Source organism: Cervus canadensis, chromosome 9 (assembly GCF_019320065.1).
Source record: "Cervus canadensis isolate Bull #8, Minnesota chromosome 9, ASM1932006v1, whole genome shotgun sequence".
NCBI lineage: Eukaryota > Metazoa > Chordata > Mammalia > Artiodactyla > Cervidae > Cervus > Cervus canadensis.
This window is the reverse complement of record NC_057394.1, coordinates 83544908-83565215: the sequence shown is the minus strand read 5'-3', so window position 1 is coordinate 83565215 and position 20308 is coordinate 83544908. Positions and strand designations below refer to the sequence as shown.

Below are 20308 nucleotides of genomic sequence, written 5' to 3'. Positions count from 1 at the left end.
CCCTCAGCCCAGCCCCAGGCATCAGAGCTAAGGCTGGGTCAGAGTCTAGACTGGGGAATGGGGTAGTTGGTAACTACATGACTGAGTTTGAGGGGTGCCCCTCACCCCAACTGAGGTAGGTGGGTCAGAATCTGGCCAGGAGGGAGGAGGCACCCTAGTCCTTGGCCCTGACTCTGTACCCTGAACACCTTCCTCAGTCAGGACCCCAAAGCAAAGAGACACAGGCAGAAGAAGGAGAGGGACAACCAGGGTCTGGAGTCCTAGATGTGTGCGCAACTGCATGCACACACTCTCTCTCTCATGTCCGTACCACACACACAACACACACATACACACACACACGAACATACACACACACACAAGTTGGCTTTCAGGAGGGGTGAGGTCAGGGAAGTGAAAGGCATTGGGAAGGATAGGGGAAGCTGAGTCTTTGACTGGTGACTCAGTTCTTCTGGGATAACTTCTCTGCTCTCAGCTGAGGGAGAACACTGCTCCCACAGCCCCCACATCAGCCTCTTCAACTCCTGAGGTTGGAGCAATATCTGAGAGTGGGAAAGGAGGGGGCAATGCCAATTATCAGGTTTGGGAGGTTACCAAGGCAATCCAATTTGAATAAATTATAAATTAAAAATAAATAAAATAATAAATGGCCCCTGCCCAGGACAGGGAGGCAATGCTGGCATGACTTGCCTGGGAACTTAGGACAACCTCAGGGTAGCTCCAGTTCCTCCCCACCGTCGCAGCCAGCCTGGGAAATCCAAGGGAGGGGCCGGCACGTGGAGGACCCAGAACAGGGCAGCGTGTGGTAAGGTCAGAAGCTTTAAACACCCAAATGGTCAGTTTGGGCATGAGCATGGTGAAGGCTTTAATGCAAGCCTGAGAGGTCTCTCGCCACCTCTCCACGTGTTCACTCTGTCCAGGATGGAGCAGGATGGGCAGGTCTTTGGCCCACAGGGGGTTCAGGGCATTGACAGTCAGGGCAAAGGTGAGTAACATGGATTGTGAGGGGCCTCGGTCACAGCCTGCAGTTCGTAGGGGAGCCCTGTGTCCAATTCCAGGCTCCGGCGGGAAAAAAGCAGGCGGATGTCGCCATGCAGGCTTAAGCGGCCTGAGCGGGAGCTCCGGAACCTGAGGTGCAGTAAGTAGCAGAGGAGGCGGCGGGCAGGACCAGCATTCCCCTCCTCACCCACAGGCACCAAAAGGAAGCGGTGGCGCAGGAAGGTCACGTGGGCAGCAGGCATGTCCGAAAAGTCAAAGGTCACGAGGAACATCTTCACCACAGTCTGGTTGGGGTTAAATAAGGTCACTTGGATGGTGCCCACCTTGGGCACGCTGTAACCCTTCCTCCCCAGGGGACTCAGGTCCACGACGCCCAGGAAGGGAGCCGGGGCATTTTGCTCAGAAACGTCAAAGAAGGTGACAGTGACGGGCAGCGTGACATGCTGAGGGCAGTAGGACCCACTAGCTCCGATCTCTGCTGTGAAGCCCTCAATGTGGCCGGACGGTGCAAAGCGTCCTCGCAGCAATGATTCCTCAAAGTTGCCCAACAGGGTACGGCTGACAGCAGGCGTGGGAACAGGGGAGGCACTGGGAGGGCTCAGCAGGCCTGGTCCCTTCCGGAGGCTTCCCAGGGAGCTCAGCTTCAGGCGACGGGCACCTTTCAGCCTCAGGCGACGGGCACCTTTCAGCCTCCGCCCCATGGGACTACAGTCTGTTGGGTCCAGCACAGGCTCCTTGGGCCCAGGCAGCAGGTGGCTCCAGAAGGGTGTGGCTTTGGCATCAGAACTGTTGGCAGCAGGAGGGTGGCCCAGGGTTCCCCGGCGCCTCCGAGGGGCTGGCCCCTCATCCTCAGAGCTGACATCCAGGGCTTCTCCAGCAGGAAGCAGCCTTCGCTTGGTGGGGCAGGGGCCTGGAGGTCCAGGGCCAGGGGGTGTGTGCTCGGGGCTGCACCCATTGGCAGTGCCAGGGGACTCCCTAGGCCAGGGGCTGCCCCCATTGCCCACCCCAGACAGTAGGCTCTTACCCCCTATTTGTGCAAGACTGTGCAAATCAGTGTCAAGTGTGTGCAGCTGGCCTGGAGGGGCTGGCCCCAGGGACACCCCCAGGGACCCCTGTCCCCTTGGATCTGGGGAAGCCCAGTCTCTGGTGTGCAAAGTACTGCAGGAAGCATTTGATGGGGGCAAGGGGGAACTTCGGGCCCCCAAAGTCCAAGGTGAGGTGGAGCTACCTCCTTGTTCCACAACACAGAGGCCGTGATGGCAGAAATGTTGGCTGGCCACGCACAGTTTCAGCCCCAGTCCCAGCCCCAGTCCCTCTGGGCCCAAGAGCCCGACAGTGGGTGGCTCTTCAGGGGGTAGTCCCTCTCTGGCCCCTAGTCCGGGGCCTCTCTTCAGCTCCCTGGGACCCTCGGTAGATGGGGCTGGCCATTTCAGGGCCCTAGGAGGCTCAGAGGCACCAGCTGGAGGGGAAAAGATGGATACCTGGTAGACCCCGGGGGATGTCGCCCCCCCTGCTGGGCTGTAGCCCATGAGCAGGCCACCCTGGAGGGCCCCCTGCCTGACTGCAGGCTGCGAAGGGCCAGCCTCTGGCTCTGAGGATGGAGACGTCTCCGCTTGCACGTGGCGCATGAAGCCCTGCCTTCGGTCAGGGGGGACCCCCCCCACAGCCTTTATGCTGGGCTTGGGCTGGGGGGCCTGGGGACATCCCGATGAGGAGGCCTTAAGCCTAGCTGTGTGTTCCCTCTTCCTGGCTGATGTCTTGCTCTCCTAGCTTGCAGTCCGGTCCATGCCTGCTGCACTGGTAAGGTGACTGCCACCATTCCGTGCAGCTCCTAGGCTCAGCTGGACCCCCCGTACTTGTCCATTCTTCCAGGCGCACCCGCCCCACACCTGTAGTTCCGTGAGTCCCGTTGCAACTGGGGAGGTAGTGGATGGGAGCAGTTACATAGCTGCCTCTGTTTCATCTTTGATGAAAACCTCTGCACGGCTCTGAGCAGAGTCAGGCATGTTGCCCAGCAACATCTGGAGGCCTGGAATCTGACTGTCTCACAGCCGATGATTGGTCACATCCTGGCATTGATGTCCCACTGGGGCCTGGAACCTCTGGGGCCCCAGCCTCCCCAGGCCTCAGCCTCCCCAGACCTCAGTCTCATCTCCGGGGATCCAGTCTCCCCAGGGCCCCAAGCTCCCCAGGCCTCAGCCTCCCCAGGCCCGCGTCTCATCCCTGTGGGGTCCAGCCTCCCCTCACTGGCTTCAGGGTGTTCCCAGGCCCTCCTCTCCCTGGGGGCAGCTCATTGATCTTGCCTCTGGTTTCTCTGTTCTCACCTTTCTGCTGACGGCATTCAGGCCCTCGTCACCTTTTTATTGGCTGATTCTTCTGTTCACTTCGCCTGTTTGAGGGTTCATGCATGTGGGGGGTGGGGTCCTGGGGACACTGGGGCCCGGACCCTCTGTCCAGGGCTGGCCAGGGGCTGAGCAGGTGGAGGGCGGGACCACTTTCTGGTGCCGAGGGGCCTCTGGAAGTGAGCAGCTGTGGGCCCTGGGGCTGGGTGCTCATGCGGGCACCTCAGGGAGAGCTTCCAGCTGCAGAGCTGCCCCTGAGGGGGCCCCGCCATGTCCCCACTGTGTGCCCACCCCACCTCACCCATCCACCCTGACCTCCCACTGGACCTACCCCCAGTGGCCGCGGGAACACCTGTGGGGACAGCCCTCCTGCACTTGGTGATGGTCACTTGGCATCTCTGGGTGGAGCTGCTCCTGCCGTCTGGGTTTCGCTTTCTTCATCTGGGAAACTCACTCCTGCTCTCAGGACTCAGTTGCTTTTCTTGGTTCTAGGAGTGATAGTCATTTCCCTCTGACTGTTCTGTGTGTTGTTCACACAGTTACTCTGCACTGAGGTCATTTGGTGACATGGGACGCCGAGAGTTTACTTACCTGTTTTTAGGGGAAAAGACCCCTGAGGACAGAAATATCATTGCCTCTTCTAGTGCCCAGTATCCAGCACTCAGTACCTAGCACCTAGCACCCAGCACCAGCACCCAGCGCCAGCCTCTGTCAGGGCAAGTGCCTTGCCCACAGCAGGTTTTCAGGGAATTTTGTTCAGTGAGTGCTCACTTCTCTAACCCAAGTACTAATTTTAGACTCTTCTTTTATTAAGAAAAGTTCTCTGCAGAGTGACCATCTATGGGTGGGATGTCGCTGCAAATTTTCTTGCATGTAACTAACATCTCGTGTCCTGTAATAGCTGACACCCAGGTCCATGGAGCTCAGTGTGGGGTAAGGAGTAACCCTGATGTGGTTTTTACCCTGAGCCCGGGGCACACGGTTCAGCCCCGCAGAGGTGCCGCTAACATTAGGCAGGTGTGGTTGAAAGGTGGACCTATGCAGGCCTCACGTGCTGCATGGGCACAGGTGACATCAAGGCAAAGCCCGGGTCTCCCCTGCAGGTGTGACGGCCAACTCTGCTGATAGCCCCAGGGCCCGCTGGCCAGGAGCCCCCCAACATGGTTTCTCAGGGTCCTCAGCAGTGGAGGGGGGCCATGCACTTGCACCACCTGCTGTCTTTGCCCATGGATCCTGCAGCGCCTTCACACATGGGAGCTCACTGCAAAACAATTCCCAGATGAGGTCAACGTTTGCCCTTATACAGGAGGAAGCTTGGGGTTCAGAGACGGTCATTCATTTCTTCATTTCACAAGCATTTATTGGATGGCTGAGCCAGACACACAGGCAGGCACTTGCCCAGACAGGGGATGTGTCAGAACCCAGACTCCTCCTGATTCCCCACCCGAGCTCTTCCCACCACCTCATGTGCCTGGAATGAAACACCTGCAGAAATGGGGGTGGCTGGAATTCTCCCTTCTGTGAAGCAGAGCAGAGATGAGATCCTGGGAATGGAGGTGACCGGGAGAATGCCGACAGGGACCAGACGTCTATTGCCTCTGCAGGAGCCCCTGGGAGACTCCAGTTCTATGTGCTCAGCCCTCCTTCCAATTTTTCCCAAAATCAGGGCCTCTCTCTTCTTGGTCCAGCTCATCTATGACATTGTTTCATCAGCTCCCTCAGTTGAGAGGTGCCCAGAAGGACTACCACCAGCTTACCCTTCATTTCTGTCCTTTACAACCATCCCCACAGAACTGGCTGGGCGGGCCGCTGGGGGTCCCCAACCCTGGTCCCTCCAGGTATGGTGTTTGTCTCTGACTTGCTCATGTTTGTGGCGGCCTGTGTCCAGTGGTGACCTGGAAACCGGGTCTTTCAGCTGAGCCAGCACTTTCTTAGGACTTGCAGACAAGTGTCACCCACGTGTTGTTCAGGCATCGCTTTCACAGGTGTTTGTGTACAGATAATGCACTAGCAGGTGACTTCTCAACTGATTTTAAGCCTCACTACAATCCTTGAGATGCAATGTGATCCCCAGTCTGTGGTCGAGGGTTAAGTGGTGTGACCACAGCTCATAAATGGCAGAGCAGGACGTGAGCTCTTGTCTCCCGGCCTCAGGGCAGGACCCCAGGCAACACGTGGAAGATTCTTAGTCTGGAGCTCCCGCTCTGCCAGCAAAGCCACAAGGATGGCTTCTGATCCCTAAGCTCCACGTGACCATACACAAAGCTTGTGGTCACATGTGTCTTTCTCGGGAAGACTTTGTAGCGTTAACTAGACTCTCAGAGAGACCCACGGCCGCAGGGGAACAGGCAGCGGGTCGTGACGCCAGGTCTGCATGACTGCTCTTCTTGTCTGCCCACTGAGCTCCTGGGGAAGACCAGCTCTTTCCTGCCTAAGTTTCAGGCCTTTTGAGGTCTTGGAAATGTAGCACCAGGTTTCATTTACCACGTGAGTAATTCTGCCCAAACTCCAGGAGATGGTGGAGGAGCCTGGTGTCCTTCAGTGCTTGGGGTCGCAAAGAGTCAGACATGACTTAGTGACCGAATAGCAACTCTGCCCAATCAACCAACTTCTGTGAGGTTAGTCATAAATACTTCTAGTGACAACTGGTTTTTCTTTGTCATCTGTGATGCAGTGTGGACCCAGATTCAGGTGAAGGGGACGTAGTAATATTTGGGGTTAAATGTTGTAGCTGTGAAAGGCTGTCCCTCTTGGAGGCTTTTTATATCCTCTCCTTGGAAATCTGACCCTTGATTCCGCTTCCTAAGATGAGCGGCTGCGGTCAGCGTGAAGCCCACCTCTGGTCTCCATCTCTTCCAGTCACCCTGTCCCCCCTGTCCTCTGGGTACTGCTCTGACCTGCCCTGTCAGGGCAACGAGAGCCATGTGGCCCAGGGTCACTGCCCCAGCTCTTGATCACAGAGCTGTGCCAGGCAGGCAGCATCTGGGGGCTGATCCCCTGGGGAGGTGGCCAGCTCAGGAAGAGCGACAGGTTTGTGGATGGTCCGAGGGTGACTGGGCAGGGGAAGGATCAGCCCCAGGCGCAGACCTGCTTGAAGCCTGGCTGTAACGCCGGGCCCGGTGCCCCCACCCCTCACCCCGGGCAGAGCACCTGGGCCTGGCGGCCCCCTGCTTCTCTGGGGTGACATGGCCCCGGCTCACATCTCCAGGGCTGTTTGCCCTGCTTTTCTGTAGTACGTAGAGTGACTGTGTCAGTGGATATTTGAATTTTAAAAGGAGAAGTTGAAAAGAGTAAAAATTGGCATTTTATTTCTAGCAAGCCAACTGTGTGGGCCCTGGGGGAGGGCTGGGAGGTGGCTGAGCTGGTGGGTTTGGATGACCCTGGTGCCCGGCAGGTGCCCCTGTGACTCCCTGCCGCTCCATCTTCCCACCCTAGGACAGAGGCTCTGTTCATGGACATGAACCCAGAGGCCCTTAGTCACTCAGTGACGACTTCCTCTTCAGAGCGGTCTGTGGAAGGAACAGAGCTTTGTCAAGGATGGAAACTTCTTTAGAACTTCCGTTAGCCTTTTCGCTCAAGTTATATGTTCTGAGTAGCAAACACTCCAAATTTTGATGGCTTAAAAATCCAGTGGTTTGTTATTTCTTGTGATTCTGTGGGTTTTGGGCTTCCCTGGTGCCTCAGTGGTAAAGAATCTGCCTGCAATGCAGGAGACACCAGAGATGTGGGTTTGAACCCTGGGTCGGGAAGACCCCCTGGAGAAGGGAATGGCAACCCATTCCAGTATTCTTATGGGAAAATCCCATGGACAGAGGAGCCTGGTGGGCTATGGTCCATGACGTTACAGAGTCGGACATGACTGAAATGACTGAGCACACTGTAGGTTCCATCCATCTCACGTTGGGTGTCCAGCAGGAGCTGGGCCGGGGCCGGCCTGCCCAGGCAGCTTCCTCCCCTGTGGGGCTCTTTCCTCGTGGGATTCATCCTGAGCCCCTTCAGGCCCCCTGGATGCCCAGGCCTGGGTGTTGGTTCTGCTGGACTCGCCTGGTGTGGCCATGGCCCTGCCTTCAGCCCACCACAGGTCTGTCTCCAGAGCTGTGCTGGTGCAAGTGGATGGGGCACAGAGCTTGTCTACACAGTCACCCTGCGCGATCTATACCTGAGGATCACTATCTGAGACCAGGACAGGGACGAGCCCGACGTCCCTTCAGGAGTGAGGGAGGACCCTGAACTCGCCCTCCTGACCCGGGCCCCACGGCCATGGAAGCCGCTCCTGGACGAATCTTCATCAGTGAGGGACCTGGGTCTTGAAAATGTCTGAAGGTTTCTCTGCAACCAGGCTGCTCGTGCAGAAGTGGCTGAGCTGGGGAGGCACCGCCCGGTCCAGTGAGGAATTACATTCCTGTGTGGCTCAGAGCCGACACCGAGCGGACATGGATGCGAGTGCGGCCCGAGCGGGTGTGCAAGTCCCCAGTCGCGGCCCAGGGTCCCTTCATGAGAACAATGGTCTGGGGGTCCCTTCTGGGCCCTGATGCGGTCACCAGCTCCCTGTGTGTAAATTCTGCTGCCCCGTTTTGGTTTCTGGTCAAGCTCTGTTCAGAAAGATGCTGGGAAGAGGGAGCTTTGAAATGGAAACTTTTCATCTTTAAATTTTTTCTCCCTAAACAAGTCTCCCCAGTTTTTCTTTCATTTCCCTCTCACTTTATTCTCCCCATTAAACACTGTCACCCCCACCATAGAAGTGAGTTGTTTCCTTAAATCGGATCCATTTATTCAGTTCCCTTTTCTGCGCTTTCACAGCGGGCAGGTCACCTCTCCCTGGGTGACTTTCAGGATTTTCCTTCTTTTTCACGCACAGAGTTTGACATTCATTCTCGTGATGAGAGTGCTTTCAAGGGCCTGAGCTCAACCTCTCACTTTCATGAGATCAGGGATTTTAAAAACATTTTCTTGGAGCCTCAAAATGTTCTGTGCATTTTTTACAACAGTGACATTTCTATAGGAGTAAATGTTTTGCCCTTTGTTTCTTGCCCTGGAGAGTTTGCTTTTGTTGCTTTGGTTTTTTTTCTGTTTTGTTTTTATTGAGGTGTAGTTGACATCTAACATTATATAGGTTACAGGCATACAATATAGTGATTCAATATTTGTACATTCTGTGGAATGATCACCCCAGTTAGTCTAACGAACATCAGTCAGCATCCATATTACAGAATTTTGGGTTTTTCCTCATGAGGAGCACTTTTAGGGTCTATTCTTAGCAGCTTTCACATATGCATGCAGAATTATTACCTACAGTCGCCATGCTGTATGTGGCATCCTCATGATTTATTTATTACATAACTACAAGTTTGCAGCCTTTGACTCCCTTTCGCCCACGCCCCAACCCCTGCCACTCCCTCTAACCACCATCCGTCTGTGTTCTCTGTCTATGAGCTCGGTGTCTGTCTGCTGTTTGAAGTGAGGTCACACAGTGTTTGTCTTTGTCTGACTTACTTCACTGAGCATAATGCCCTTGGGGTCCATCCACGTGTTGCAAACGGCAGGATCTCATTCTTTGTGGCTGAACAAATACTGTCCCATTGTGTGGGGAGCACATCTTTATCCATTCAAACACTGATGGACATTTATGTTGTTTCCAGATCTTGGCTGTTGTAAATAATTCTGCAGTGAATGTGAGGGTGAAGATCTTTTCAAGTTACTGTTGTGTTTTCTTCCGATAAATATCCAGAAAGGACTTGGAGAATTTTTTTATAAGTGTGCTGACCGTTCATTCATTAACTCAGGAACAAGGATTTACCAGGTCTTCTCCGTTGGCTCAGGTGATAAAGAGTCTGCCTGCAATGCAAGAGATGCAGGTTTGATCCCTGGGTCAGGAAGATCCCCTGGAGAAGGGAATGGCAACCCACTCCAGTGTTCTTGCCTGGAGAATCCCATGGACAGAGGAGCCTGGCGGGCTATAGTCCTTGGGGTCATAAAGAGTTGGATATGACTGACATTTCCTGTCTCCTGAACACAGGGTTATAGTGGTGACTAGAGAGATGAAGCCCGTGGAACTCAGTGTTTTGTATTCCAAAATGGTGAGTAACGTTACCTGAAATCTTATGGTTTCTCAGTTTTATGACAATTGTGTAGATGTGGCTGACGGCTCCTGTCCATTTTGCTCTAAGTTGGTGTCATGAGCCCCAACCAGGAATGACACAATTTTAGACAATGAGAATTGTTCCCAGGGGGTCCCTGGGAACCCCAGGCAGGGGTGTGAGGAAGGGTCAGCAGTTTAGTTAAACGACAGTGTTTTAAGTGAACACTCCGTAACTGCTTCATCACCACCCCCACTTAGAGCCGGACGTTCTCTCATTCAGCAGATGGATGGCAGGGTGATGGTGGGTGACAGGACAGAGAGCCAGCACTGGCAGGAAGAGTTGGGACAAGCGGCTGCAGGCGCTACGGCCAGTCTACGAGCCCCACCTGCTTCCTGAGGTTTTTGCCTGACGGTTCCAGCAGAAAATCACCCCAACTCCCACCCCCTTCTCCTCAGGCACCTTCTCAAGCTGCTGGCTCTGTCAGTCCACAGCGTCCTTAGTGGGTCATAAACCCTCCGGGATGTGAATACTTGTTCTCTCTCTGCTCTGTGCCTGTGACCACGTCCGATGCTTGCTGGGGTTCATTTGGCCCAGGATTCCACCAGCCCCTGGGAAATGTATCATCGCTTTGTCTGTACAGAAAGAATTGCCCTAAGTAAGGGCCTTCAGGGATGTTAGTAACCACTGGCTCTTGGGTGGGGCTCAAAGTCTTAAATTTCATTCACTGTGCATATGGGGACAGGATGCTGCTGTGTGAATAAGGAAGATGTGAATTGCCTCCACGGAGGACTTGATAATCCCAAATTTATAAGGACAAGAGCTCAGGACGAAGTCTTCCTGGTTTCCCCAAACCCCTTGTTTTAGGGCCTATAGGTGGGAAAGAGGGAGGAGGGAGAAAATGGCCTGAGCAGTGTAGACAGCTGACCTGGGTGTTCCAGGTCAGAAACCATCCCTTCTTCTTAAGTTTCCCTAAATTCCTAAATGTTGTCTTAAAACTCAACATCCAGAAAACTAAGATCATGGCATCCAGTCCCATTACTTCATGGCAAATAGATGGGGAAACAATGGAAACAGTGACAGACTTTATTTTTTTGAGCTCCAAAATCTCTGCAGATGGTGATTGCAGCCATGAAATTAAAAGATGCTTGCTCCTTGGAAGAAAAGTTATGACCAACCCAGAGAGCATATTAAAAAGCAGAGACAGGGGAGGAGCCAAGATGGCAGAGGAATAGGACGGGGAGACCACTTTCTCCCCTACAAATTCATTGAAAGAACAATGGAACACTGAGCAAACTTCACAAAACAACTTCTGATCGCTAGCTGAGGACATCAGGTGCCCAGAAAAGCAGCCCATTGTCTTCAAAAGGAGGTAGGACAAAATATAAAAGATAAAAAGAGAGACAAAAGAGCTAGGGACAGAGAGCTGTCCCGGGAAGGGAGTCTTAATAGAGGAAGTTTCCAAACACCAAGAAACCCTCGCACTGGCAGTTCTGGGGGAAGTTTTCGAATCTCGGAGGGCAACCTAACTGGGAGGAAAAATAAATAAAACCCACAGATTATGTGCCTAAAAGCAACTCCAGCAGAAAAGTACCCCAGATGTTCATGGACTGGAAGAATCAATATTGTGAAAATGGCTATACTATCCAAAGCAATCTATAGATTCAATGCAATCCCTATCAAGCTACCAACGGTATTTTTCACAGAACTAGACCAAATAATTTCACAATTTGTATGGAAATACAAAAAACCTCGAATGCCAAGGTAATCTGAGAAAGAAGAATGGAACTGGAGGAATCAACCTGCCTGACTTCAGACTATACTACAAAGCCAGTCATCAAGACAGTATGGTACTGGCACAAAGACAGAAATATAGATCAATGGAACAGAATAGAAAGCCCAGAGATAAATCCATGAACCTATGGACACCTTATCTTCGACAAACGAGGCAAGGATATACAATGGAAAAAGGACAACCTCTTTAACAAGTGGTGCTCGGAAAACTGGTCAACCAATTGTAAAAGAATGAAACTAGAACACTTTCTAACACCATACACAAAAATAAACTCAAAATGGATTAAAGATCTAAATGTAAGACCAGAAACTATAAAACTCCTAGAGGAGAACATAGGCAAAACACTCTCCGACATAAATCACAGCAAGATCCTCTATGACCCACCTCCCAGAATATTGGAAATAAAAGCAAAACTAAACAAATGGGACCTAATGAAACTTAAAAGCTTTTGCACTACAAAGGAAACTATAAGTAAGGTGAAAAGACAGCCCTCAGATTGGGAGAAAATAATAGCAAATGAAGAAACAGACAAAGGATTAATCTCAAAAATATACAAGCAACTCCTGCAGCTCAATTCCAGAAAAATAAATGACCCAGTCAAAAAGTGGGCCAAAGAACTAAACAGACAGTTCTCCAAAGAAGACATACAGATGGCTAACAAACACATGAAAAGATGCTCAACATCACTCATTATTAGAGAAATGCAAATCAAAACCACAATGAGGTACCATTACACGCCAGTCAGGATGGCTGCTATCCAAAAGTCTACAAGCAATAAATGCTGGAGAGGGTGTGGAGAAAAGGGAACCCTCTTACACTGTTGGTGGGAATGCAAACTAGTACAGCCACTATGGAGAACAGTGTGGAGATTTCTTAAAAAACTGGAACTAGAACTGCCATATGACCCAGCAATACCACTTCTGGGCATACACACTGAGGAAACCAGATCTGAAAGAGACACGTGCACCCCAATGTTCATCGCAGCACTGTTTATAATAGCCAGGACATGGAAGCAACCTAGATGCCTATCAGCAGACGAATGGATAAGGAAGCTGTGGTACATATACACCATGGAATATTACTCATCCATTAAAAAGAATTCATTTGAATCAGTTCTAATGAGATGGATGAACTGGAGCCCATTATACAGAGTGAAGTAAGCCAGAAAGATAAAGACCAATACAGTATACTAACACATATATATGGAATTTTAAAAAAGAAAAAAGAAAATGGTTTTAATTTGAACCCCCCCCTATATGCAAAATAGAAAAAGAAGACATAGATGTACAGAACAGACTTTTGGACTCTATTGGGAGAAGGCGAGGGTGGGGATGTTTTGAGAGAACAGCATGCATATTATCTAGGGTGAAACAGATCACCAGCCCAGGTTGGATGCATGAGACAAGTGCTCGGGCCTGGTGCACTGGGAAGCCCCAGAGGGATCGGGTGGAGAGGGAGGTGGGAGGGGGGATCGGGATGGGGAATACATGTAAATCCATGGCTGATTCATGTCAATGTATGGCAAAAACCACTACAATATTGTAAAGTTAATTAGCCTCCAACTAATAAAGATAAATGGAAAAATAAATAAATAAAAACAGAGACATTACTTTACCAACAAAGGTCCATCTAGTCAAAGCTATGGTTTTTCCAGTAGTCATATATGGATGTGAGAGTTGGACTATAAAGAAAGCTGAGCACCGAAGAATTGATGCTTTTGAACTGTGGTGTTGGAGAAGACTCTTGAGAGTCCCTTGGACAGCAAGGAGATCCAATCAGTCCATCCTAAAGGAAATCAGTCCTGAATATTCATTGGAAGGACTGATGCTGAAGATGAACCTTTGGCCACCCGATAGGAAGAACCGACTGATTGGAAAAGATCCTGATGCTGGAAAAGATTGAAGGCAGGAGAAGGAGATGACAGAGGATGAGATGGGTGGATGGCATCACCAACTCGATGGACATGAGTTTGAGTAAGGTCTCGGAGTTGGTGATGGACAGGGAAGCCTGGTGTGCTGCAGTCCATGGGGTCGCAGAGTCGGACACAACTGAGCGACTGAACTGAACCGAATTGAAATTCCTCTCCATCACGAAAACAGGTTAAAGGTGTAGTTGTCAGAAGTCTTGTGTTTCAAACCAGTTAAGTCAGACGCCATCAGCAGTGACCCTACTCCTTGCGCCTTGGGAGCTATGGTGGGCGGGACTGTGTGCCTGGGAGGTCCTGCTTCCCAGGTCTTTCTCATTTGGGACCAGACCCTTGCCGAGTGTCCTAGCAAATCTACATCCATTATTTAAATTTGTAAAATACAGAGTTTAAGTGTATTTCACAATGCTTAACTAAATACTGACCAAAGTACTATTTTGAAAATTTTATCCAAATAATAAGTGTACTAAAAGGTCTCAAGTGGAACTAAAAGGCTTTCAAGGAAATAGCTCAGTCTTCTGCCCGACCCTCTACTCATGGCAGCACTATGCCTTGACAGCAAGCAAAGCCCTCGTTTCTGACAGTGACCCCCCCTTCCTCACTCCCACCCCTGCTCTGATCTCTAAACAATATGCTTCTTCTGCTGTTTCCTGATCTGGGTCTTCTGCCTGCTTCTGTAATATTTGGAGGGCTGGCTTCTCCTTACACCGGCGGCTTCCACCCAGCACCCGCCCCTTCCTCCATCCTCATAACAAATCCACATCTCATATTTTGGTAAAATAAATACTGGTTCCACAGGGACTTCCCTGGAAATTCAGTGGTGAAGGCTACGTGCTTCCACTGCAGGGAGGCTAGGGTTCCATCCCTGATCAAGGGACTAAGATCCCACAGGCCTCTTGGCAAAAACAAAAACAACAAGACAACAAAGCTGGTTCTTTATGTTATGTTAACTACAGAGGAAATCACTTCTGGACGGAGTTTGCTGTTTACAGTCCTTCTCCTGCCACCACCCACCCTCAAAGCTACAGGGCCTGCACTTCCTTTCGCTCGGTTCTCTGTGTGTCTATTGTTCAGTTTTCCCTGCTCTTCCACGCGCCTGTCACACGCTCAGGAATAGCCACTGGAGCGGATGTGGTTCTGACCCCTCTGCTCCATTGGCTCCTTGCTCCCACCCCCATCTGGACAGTCCTGCAGGTCTGCCCACTGCCCCCGCTATATTGGGCTCATGCTTCCTGGAGTCTTATCTCGTATCTTCTTTGCTTCACCCCCTCATTTTGCTGGAGTGCGTCCTCCAGCAGGTTCTTGAGAACGGGGTCGGGGGGCTCCTCACCCTGACCTGTCTGCTGTCACCCCTGTCCTGCTTGCTTTGTTCTCCGTCACAGAACTGGACTTGAGGGTGGGTGAGGAGCTGAGCTCTCACTTAGGCACGTGTGTGTCAGGACTCTGTCCTTTGGGCCATGACCCCGAGTGTTCGTGGGGGGCGGGAATGAGGCCGCCTGGGAACATGGACACTTGGGGCCTCTGGGAGGTGATGCAACTGGAGCCTGGGCTTAAATGACGATTGATGATCAGAGCCTGGAGATCAAGTCTGAATTGGACTGTCTGCTCCACCAGCCAATACCCCAGCATCTCCAAACAGACAGACTAGATCCAGGGCCATGGAGCGACTTGGATGGGCTTTGGGGAAGAGGTGAGGACAGGCGGGTGGTGAAGAGAAGGGGAGTGTGGTTCCAGGTAGTGAGTCACGGCTGCAGGTGACGGTGACAGAGATGTGGAGAAGTGGCGGGTGGAGAGGGTGTGTGGGTGGGAGACAAGCTGAGGAGGAGGGCGACGATCAGGGTCCCGGCAGGGGCGGGCAGCCCCTCCCCCATGCCCTCTGACCTCAGCCCATGACCCTCCTGAGAAAGGCTGCTGGGCTGAGAGAAACGTCTTCAAAGTGCTATTTGGAGGTTTCAATGATTTATCACAGATGAACAAAGCCCTTGTGTGTATGTGTGTGTGTGTGCGTGTGTGCTCAGGCTTGTCTGGCTCTTTGCGACCCCATGGACTGTACCCGCCCGGCTCCTCTGTCCATGAGGATTCCCAGGCAAGAATATTAGAGTGGGTTGCCATTTCCTCTTCCAGGGGATCTTCTTGACTCAGGGATCAAACCCATGTCTCTTGTGTCTCCTGCATTGGCAGGCAGGTTCTCTACCACTGCACCACCTGGGAAGGCCAAGCAAAGCCCTTAATAAAGTATAATTCTTTTCAGTCTAGAAAAATCAACCGTGACTGCAATAGACCTCGAATGCCGATCTGAGGAACACTGTTTACAGGCAAAGCGGGAACGGATGGTCCTTCTTCTAGGGGAGTGGCAGGTGGTCCCAGGACAGAGCCGACCCCCTGGCCTCTGTGGCCGGGCCTGCCTAGTGGCCAGCAGATCCTGCTGCATCTGTGCTGGGCCCTGTCAGTTCCCAGTGAGGGAGGAGATAGATGGGCTCCAGGTTGGAAATTTACAATCAACCAGCCTCCTCTTTGCATTCCCTGAGATAAGAGGTAGATGGGCTCCAGTTGAGGAAATAATAGCCAATAAAAACAGGTAAATAGCCAATCTTTGTCTCTTGTTAAACACCTCCAGGGGAGTAATCATGGCAAGGACAAAGAAAGGAAAAAAATCCTGTCTGGTAAGGGAGACATGGCACATGCCTAGAAAGGCTCCTTGGAGTCAAAAGTCAGAGGATAATTCCAGGCCATAATGAGTCTTTCTCCTCCCAGAAGCCTTCACTTCAAGATCCATCATGGCGAGGGTGTGTGTGTGCATCCCAGGGAAGGGTCCTGAGACAGTGGGGACAAAGCAAGGTGATTGGTCTGAGGGAAGACACAGACCCAGAAAACTGACAATTTATACAGGATTTAAACTTCCCAAATGCACGACTCTCTCCCTGAACTCACCCATGCGTCTTTCGGCAAGTACTTTTCTTTCCAATAAACTTATTACTTTGTACCTTCTGCCTCTTTGACTGAGTTCATTCTTGACTAGGCAGGCAAGACTAGGGACCTTAGCCCTAACTGCTGGCACCTGTGGTCCAGTGGTTAGGACTCCTGGTCTGGGAGACTAAGACCCTGCTTCTAGCTACTGCTTGCTGTTGCTAGCTGCAAGCTGCCACTTACTGCTGCGTGCGTCCAAAATCACCAGGAGGGAGCCCAGTGGAAAATTTTGAGCTGCAGTGAGAAGTCGTGTACAGTCTTGGAAACTGAAGATGTTCCTTTAAAAGAAAAAATCCGTGCTTTTTAAAGTCAAGTGACAGCATTGACCATTATCTGCTCTTCTCTCCTGCCAGCTCTCAAGTTTTCTTGGGATGTCATCAGGGCAAGGATCAGAACAATGCTCGCTTCTGTTTTGTTTTTAACCTGAATCACGAATGACCAATTGGCAGATGTAGGCCGAGCAAGGAGGCTTCTTTGACACTGGACTTCTGCCAAAACGTAGAGGCTTGCTGGTGTCCGCTGTATTTCCTCGTCTTTCCCCAGGGAAGGTCCTTTCTGCTTTTGGTTGTCGAGGACCACTGAAGATTGTTTGGGAACTTGACCACTGTGGCCGCATCCTGGCAGAATTTCTTGCCAACTGTTATTTATTATTCTACAAAAATCAAACAAGCGAAAGCTGTCTCTCTCCAAAACAAACTCCCAACCCAAACACACACACGTGACCCACAAACACACACACGGAGTAACCCACAAACACACACAGAGTGACCCACAACTCTGCTATGGTTGGTGCTGGGGAGGATGCGTCTTAAATGGCAAGCACAGCCTTCACTGGATTGTGGGACCATTGGTACGTGTCTCTTCTTGAAAGAGGGACTCCAATTAAAACTGAACATTTTGGGGGTCCCCTTTTATCCAGTTTAGTTTTCAGGGGTCTGGTGGGGTCGTCCAGGGGCTGGTTCCTGTTTTCATTGTGTAGAGCTTACGCCCCCTTCCCCCTTTGACCTTGCACCTGCTTCCCGGCGATTCATGACCCTCTGGTGCCCACTGGGGGCTGCTGGGGACCAGGCCGCATGGTCTTCAGCTTTGTGCCAAGGTTGAGGAGCTCAAGTCCATCAATGGGAGATCACCTGCACTATGAAGACCAGTGGAGAAGCATGAACCTGCCGTGGGAGCTGCAGTCCTTGCTACGTGGGGAAGAGGGGGTAACAAGTCGATGACACCTGACATTTATCCAATGTCTGCCATGTTTGGGCTGAAGCCTTGTTCATCTTTGTCTTATTTAACCCTCAGCAGTCCCCTGGTGGCTCAGACGGTAAAGCATCTGCCTACAATGTGAGAGACCTGGGTTCGATCCCTGGGTTGGGAAGATCCCCCTAGAGAAAGAAATGGCAACCCACTCCAGTACACTTGCCTGGAAAATCCCATGAACCAAGGAGCCTGGTAGGCTACAGTCCATGAGGTCGCAAAAAGTTGGACCCGACTGTGCGACTAACGCTAACAATCTTACGAAATGGGGATTCCCAGGTGGCGCTAGTGATAAAGAATCCATCTGCCAATGCAGGAGACGTGAAAAACTCAGCTTCAATCGTGGGCCAGGAAGATCCCCTGGAGGAAGGCCTGGCAACCCACTCCAGTATTCTTGCCTAAAGAATCCCATGGACAGAGGAGCCTGGTGGGCTACAGTCCATGGGGTCGCACAGAGGCACACAACTTAAGCGACTTAGCATAACATTGTGAAGTATATCCTGATTCCCACTTTACAGATAAAGTGAGGATCAGAGGCTCAACAACCTGCCCAAGGTCACATGACCCAAAAGTTAGGGAGCCACTACTTTTTAAAAAACTTTCAGGGACTACCCTGGTGGTCCAGTGGTTAAGACTTTGCCTTCCAATGCTGGAGGTACAGGTTCAATTCCTGGTCAGGGAACTAAGGTCCCATATGCTTTGTGGCTGAAAAATCAAAACATAAAACAGAAGCAACTTCATGCTGATGTTTGGCAGAGACTGACACAATACTATAAAGCAATTATACTTGAGCAAAAAATAAGTTTTAAAAAAGAAGCAACATTGTAACAGATTCAATAAAGACTTAAAAAAATGATCCACATCAAAAATATCTTTTAAAAAATTCCAACTAAGTCGACATTTTTAACCACGATATTTATTGTATAGTCTTCCTGGTGAGACCCACACCTATGGATTCTCCTGGTTTAGCTTCCATTCCATGGATAGTTGGATGAAAAAAGCTGTCATTCTCACACATAAGAACTCTAAACTGTGTCTTTAAGAGGACGTGTGATCGCATTTGATTGTTGATAAATACAGTCTTGTATTTATCACAGATCTTTTCCTCTTTTGCACTTTTCTGACCTCTCTGATGACTGTTTTGCTTAGAGAAGCTCTGAGTCAGCAGCATTTCCGGGGACCTGCAGTATGAACGCTGGTTGGGGAGGGAAAAGGAGGACTTGCAGGCCGGCTCCTTGCCTGAGCTTGCCATTCCGCATCTGCATGGTGAGGAGACCAGCTTTTCTGCAGGAAACAGCCATCAGGGCTGCTCATCCCAATTCAGGAGCCACTGGGCCATGGTGGTTGAGTTACATTTAAATCTGTAAAATAAAATAAAACAGAAACCCAGTTCTCGGCCCCGCCGACCATTCGGCGAGGCCTGATCCCCCACATAGCCAGAGGTGCCTCATGGGCAGCTCGGAAGTGGAATGTCCACCTGACAGAGTCCGCTGGATGCCTGCCCATGCCAGCTGCCCTGCACCAGGCCCCACGGCCACGGCCACAGCCGCTTATGGAGCTGGGGCAGGCCCAGCTCCCGACACCTGGAGTTCGTACTCCTAGAGATGAGTTTACACAACTTCATATAAAGGAATGAGACATGGTCTTTTTTTTCAGGGTGGAGAATCAATTAGCAAGATGGATATGAAACTGGGACAACAATAGGTGATTTTTATTAATTGCTGTAACCATTTCTTCAATTTATTTCTTGGAATTTTATGTACTGCAAGTTATTTTAGATTTTTGTTTAATGAATGTGATTAATTTATTACAGAGGATCTGTTTTTTGCTCCATTTTGTGAGCTCTGTGAATCACTGATTACACTTTAAGTTTCAAAGGTAGATTATTGCTTTTCTGCATCTAATGTTTTTGTTAAAGGAAAACCTTTCTTCTAGTAGGAACATGGAATGACCAGGTCTGGATGCTGAGAGACTTGGCTCGTTAAACACGTGAGGGGTCTGCAGCTGGCAAGCCTGGTCTCTCCACTTTCACGAAGTCTGTTCCCAGGGCCCACATGTGCTCTGCAGTGCCCTGAGGTGGGAACCCCAGAAGGTGCATGGGGGCTCTCTCTAGTTGTGGTGAGTGGGGTACTCTTCACCACATGCGCTCCTCCCTGGTTGAGTTTCACCGAGATGAATCCACATGCTGGCTATGCAGCTTTTTTAAACAATGAAGAGAAGAAAAGTGCGGCCCAGGCTTGTGGGTCACTGGTGGGAAGTCAGTGGCAGGGCCAGGCCTGGACCCTCACAGACTCGGAAGGACAGGGAACCAGCCGCAAAGGAGGACACGGTCGCCCAGGCCAGGAGGCGAGGGGCAGGCCCCATCCTGAGCCCCAGGCGCCCACCTGTCTAGGCCGCCGCTCCTAGGAGGCCATGTAGCCACAGAGAAGGAAGTGCGCTGATCCAAGGAGGGGAGGTAGGGGGTGGGTCCTGGGAGGACAGAGGGCTCCTGGAGCATGTCTGCCCGCTGCAGGCACGAGGGCATCTCTGTCACCAGCCCCTTTGGCTGTCAGGCTGGGTAGCAGGGGGCACAGGCAGCTGCTGGGCAAGGGAGGCCGGGGGTCACGGGCCTGAGGAGAGTCGTGATGGTTCAGGGGGAGAGTGGAGAGGGAGCCCTCCCTAAGTAAGGGCTGCTGGGGACCTTTAGCTCGGTTCCTTAATCTGTGGGACTGCGTGTACCTCTCCTCCTGTGACCCTCGGCAACCCATGGCGGGATGAGAAAAGGGAGATGACGAATCAGACTAAGGCCACCTGAGCTCAGACTGGAGGTGCGGGGACCACCTCCACGGGGCGGAGCGGGGCTGGTGCTGCTGAGAGAGCCGCAGAAACGGGACTTCTTGGGATCTGGGCTGGGGAGACGAGGGAGGGCAGCGGGGCCCCTGAAGGGAGGGGTATGCAGCAGAGCAGTGGACACACA

The 20308-nt window shown here is 51.5% G+C and overlaps 1 protein-coding gene across 1 annotated transcript; it reads right to left on the bottom strand.

Moving 5' to 3' along the window:
- Positions 1 to 565: 565 nt before the first annotated feature.
- On the bottom strand, positions 566 to 2846 carry LOC122447532 (protein FAM214B-like). Its single transcript, XM_043478180.1, has one exon. The coding sequence runs from the start codon at positions 2625 to 2627 to the stop codon at positions 975 to 977; it is 1653 nt and encodes a 550-aa protein (XP_043334115.1). The 5' UTR covers positions 2628 to 2846; the 3' UTR covers positions 566 to 974.
- Positions 2847 to 20308: the final 17462 nt, after the last annotated feature.